This window comes from Aspergillus melleus (genome assembly GCF_016097325.1).
Source record: "Aspergillus melleus strain CBS 546.65 chromosome Unknown contig5, whole genome shotgun sequence".
In the NCBI taxonomy this organism is placed as follows: domain Eukaryota; kingdom Fungi; phylum Ascomycota; class Eurotiomycetes; order Eurotiales; family Aspergillaceae; genus Aspergillus; species Aspergillus melleus.
In genome coordinates this window covers 2,028,699-2,031,990 of record NW_025763374.1, presented here as the reverse complement: position 1 = coordinate 2,031,990, position 3,292 = coordinate 2,028,699, and the positions used below count along the sequence as shown (strand labels likewise).

The following is a 3,292-nucleotide window of genomic DNA, read 5'->3' as shown; positions in this document are numbered from 1 at the left end:
CCTGTATCTGTCAACAATTTCACCCAACAGGGTGAGATCATTGCTACCAAATTTCACGTTTCGTTTCTGGAGAGTAATATGAATAGTGTCGCACAATGCATAGTTGGCAATTTGGTCATACTTGAGACACGCTGATGGTGGTGTAAACCCGGGAAGACGCCAAAGCATCCATGATTTCCTTGTTCTTTGATGCCACCCAGCCGATACGAATCCCAGCTAGCGCATACACCTTGGACATGGAGCTAGTGACCACTACATTGTCGTAGTCGAATTCCACCACAGAAGGAGGTAAACCCGCCTCCTTCTGTAAGAGCTCTCGATATAAAGGGCGGCTTACCTCATTAGAAAACATGACCAAAACTCGTTGCCTGGGCAATGCTAGCAATATTCTGAAGAACGCTCCCTGGGATCAAGATGCTCGTGTAATTGTTCAGGTTATTCCTATAATTTTCTATCGGCGGTATCAGTGGTCTGGTAATTGGGTTTTCACCTTAGTATCTGTCGCCTTTGTGTTTGGCTTTTAACTTTCCAAGCTCCCATGTCGGGCACGAAGCCAGTAATTCTCGGAGTTTCAACGACACCTCGAAGGTAGGGATTGTTACCAGTTTCAATGCTTGAGATTATTATCACAGATGTGTGCAAGTGAATTGGGTTGATGAGTGTTACAGGACACACCGGCGGCCCGATAGTTGGGCTTCTTTATATTGCGACGAGACAACAACGGGTCAATTAGGGGCTAATGAAGAACAGAAAAGAAAAGAAAAGCAAGGCACTTTATCTCCACTCTCTACAAGGAACGGTTGGTCACCATTTAAAAAATCCCTCCATCTTGTTGGACGAGTGGGTGAATGCGGAAATGAGAATGGTAGGGCCATAGGATGTCTTCCGAACTGTTGCGACGCTGGTTGGTCACACAAAGCTCTAATGCCACGCACTGGACTTGTCCTGGAATGGTTTGCTTCATAGAATGCAATCTATTATATTTCCCCTTTCTTGTTGTGGGTTATTGGCCAAAATGAAATCAAGACTTAGTCCGGTGACAAGTTCACGATGCATGTCCATTGCTACGTAAAATCCTAATGGTAGCTGCAATCCTATACTGAGTCTTACGGTGGTTAGATGGAAGTTATGTACTTCCTCTTGTTTCCTAGCTTAATAAGTCCGTGGGAACGACGATCCGGTGCACGTACAATTCTGTGTGTTCAGGTTAAGTGTCTTGAAAGCAGATGATGAGATGGAATCAATATCTGTTGTCATACTAACATTCATTCTGACTGACTTTTGGGCTTCTTAGCCATTTTATCCAATATACTGAGGATCGATCTAGTTTCTTTCAAGGAACATATCCCGTTGTGTCGTCCAATGCGGCAGTTATCAATCGAAAAGTTGCAATGCCACTCAAGTATGGAGGAAAGAAATGTATGTAGTTACGAAGTCTTAAGTTGAATACATTGCTATCTTTGTCCGGTCTTGAAAAAGGTCTCGTTCTCTGGCCATATATTCGAAAGTTGAACGCACAATCCCCATACTTAATCGTAACTTGCAATCATTTCAATCTCAACATCAGTCCCAAGCGGCAGCTGACGAACCGCAACGCATGTTCGACACTGAGAGCCGTCAGCGTCACCCTTTGTCGAGGTCGCTCACTCGAGTACCCCGCTAAGTACCATCTCAACTCACCGGCTTAGGGTCTTCGGGGGAAAAAATGATCCCAGGCCTCGTTCATTGCGTTGAAATCACCCATGTCGAAGAAGAAGACAATGGCCTTGATTACACGATCCATGCCACTCCCGGCCGCGAGAAGGATGGCCTCAAGGTTCCGAAGAGCCATACGCGTGCGGTCAGTCACGGTCCCCAGAACAAGCTCATCAGTCTTCGGATCAATGCCCAGTGAGCCACTGCAGTAAGCTAGGCCATTGTATTTCACGGCCTGAGAATATTGCGGAAGGGGCAGGGCAGCGGCGGTTGTGTAGACAGGAGTTCGGTAGGCCATGGTAGCTGGATTGAGGATGGGAATGGGCTGTCGATGCACCGTGACCTCAAGGAAGAGAAGCCTCTTTATACGCAAAGTATCCACTAGAACGAAGTTTGTTCTGCTGCAGTATACTGAGCTCCACAACCAGTGGGTTCTACGATGAAAGTGGCTACTCCACGCAAGAAACTGAGATGTGTTGCATGCCAAGTAGACTTGGTAATGGAGCTTCTAGGGTTTCTAGAAGTTCCGATCAGAGAAGTCGAGTCTATCCATGTTCTTGTAGGACTCTGTCGAATGGGCCGATCATATTTAGTGTATCACGCTAATATAGCGCCGCCTAAATGCCCGCATTGGGAACCCGGGAACTATGTAGCTGGTAGACCCGCGATGCGTCGATCCGGGACCTTGTTTGAAGTAAGTAACAGCAGCTGACACAGGCGTGATTCGATGGAACGCATCGATATCCTATCCTGGAAGTTTGGCATAGACATGGAGACAACTACGGAAGTCGAAAGATTGTGGTTGTTAATATAGCTGGTGTAGCCACTTGATATACCTGAGTGTCCGATGTCGGTGTCTCTATCAGTCATGTTTACATTCTTCCCAGTTAAAATCGTCGCCATGTCACAGTCCCAGAAGGATAACATCCAGCTCGGAGCGTACCGATGTATATCTATGCTCCATCATGAACGAGCGGGTGTGGGTCCGCCAAGGGGCCATTCCCCAATTCGGGGTAGAGTAGGGTGCGACCCCTTCCAGCTGTATAAGAGCCGACCAAACTCTTCTCTATAGTGACATAAAATCAAACAGCATATTCCACAATGCAAATGAACATTCCTTCACTGCCAGCAGAGGTTCTTCTTCTAATAGCCCGGCTCTTAGGCCCGCGGGACTTAATCCACCTGGCTCGAGCCATCCCTGGTATGGACCGCCTCTACAAACCCAAATACTGGGTTCCCATTCAGGACGATGAAGGTGATACGATGCTCCATATAGCCGCCGCAAATGGATGGATTGATATTATCAAGTCGCTGCTCTCCAAAAATTTTGATCTTGCGGTACAGAACAGTCATGGGTATACCGCTCTACACTGCGCCTCTCAAACAGGCCAATATCATGTGGCATTCCTACTACTAAATGCCGGCCTTGACCCTAATATCGCTGCGCGAGGTGGAGTGAGGGCAGTGCATCTGGCAGTCAACAGCAGAAAAGCGCAGGTGGTTCGGCTGTTGCTGGAGAACGAGGCCGATATTATGGGATCGACGGTGGGTAACTGTTCGATACTTCATTGGGCAGCCTCGGCTCAGGACACAGATA

General features: G+C 47.5%; 1 protein-coding gene across 1 annotated transcript; it reads right to left on the bottom strand.

Annotated features, from left to right (window-relative positions):
* Positions 1-1,684: 1,684 nt before the first annotated feature.
* Positions 1,685-1,993, bottom strand: LDX57_009122 (uncharacterized protein; the record flags this gene model as incomplete). The annotated part of the gene is made up of 1 exon (XM_046090843.1): positions 1,685-1,993. The coding sequence occupies one exon, from the start codon at positions 1,991-1,993 to the stop codon at positions 1,685-1,687; it is 309 nt and encodes a 102-aa protein (XP_045946818.1).
* Between the last annotated feature and the right edge of the window lie 1,299 nt (positions 1,994-3,292).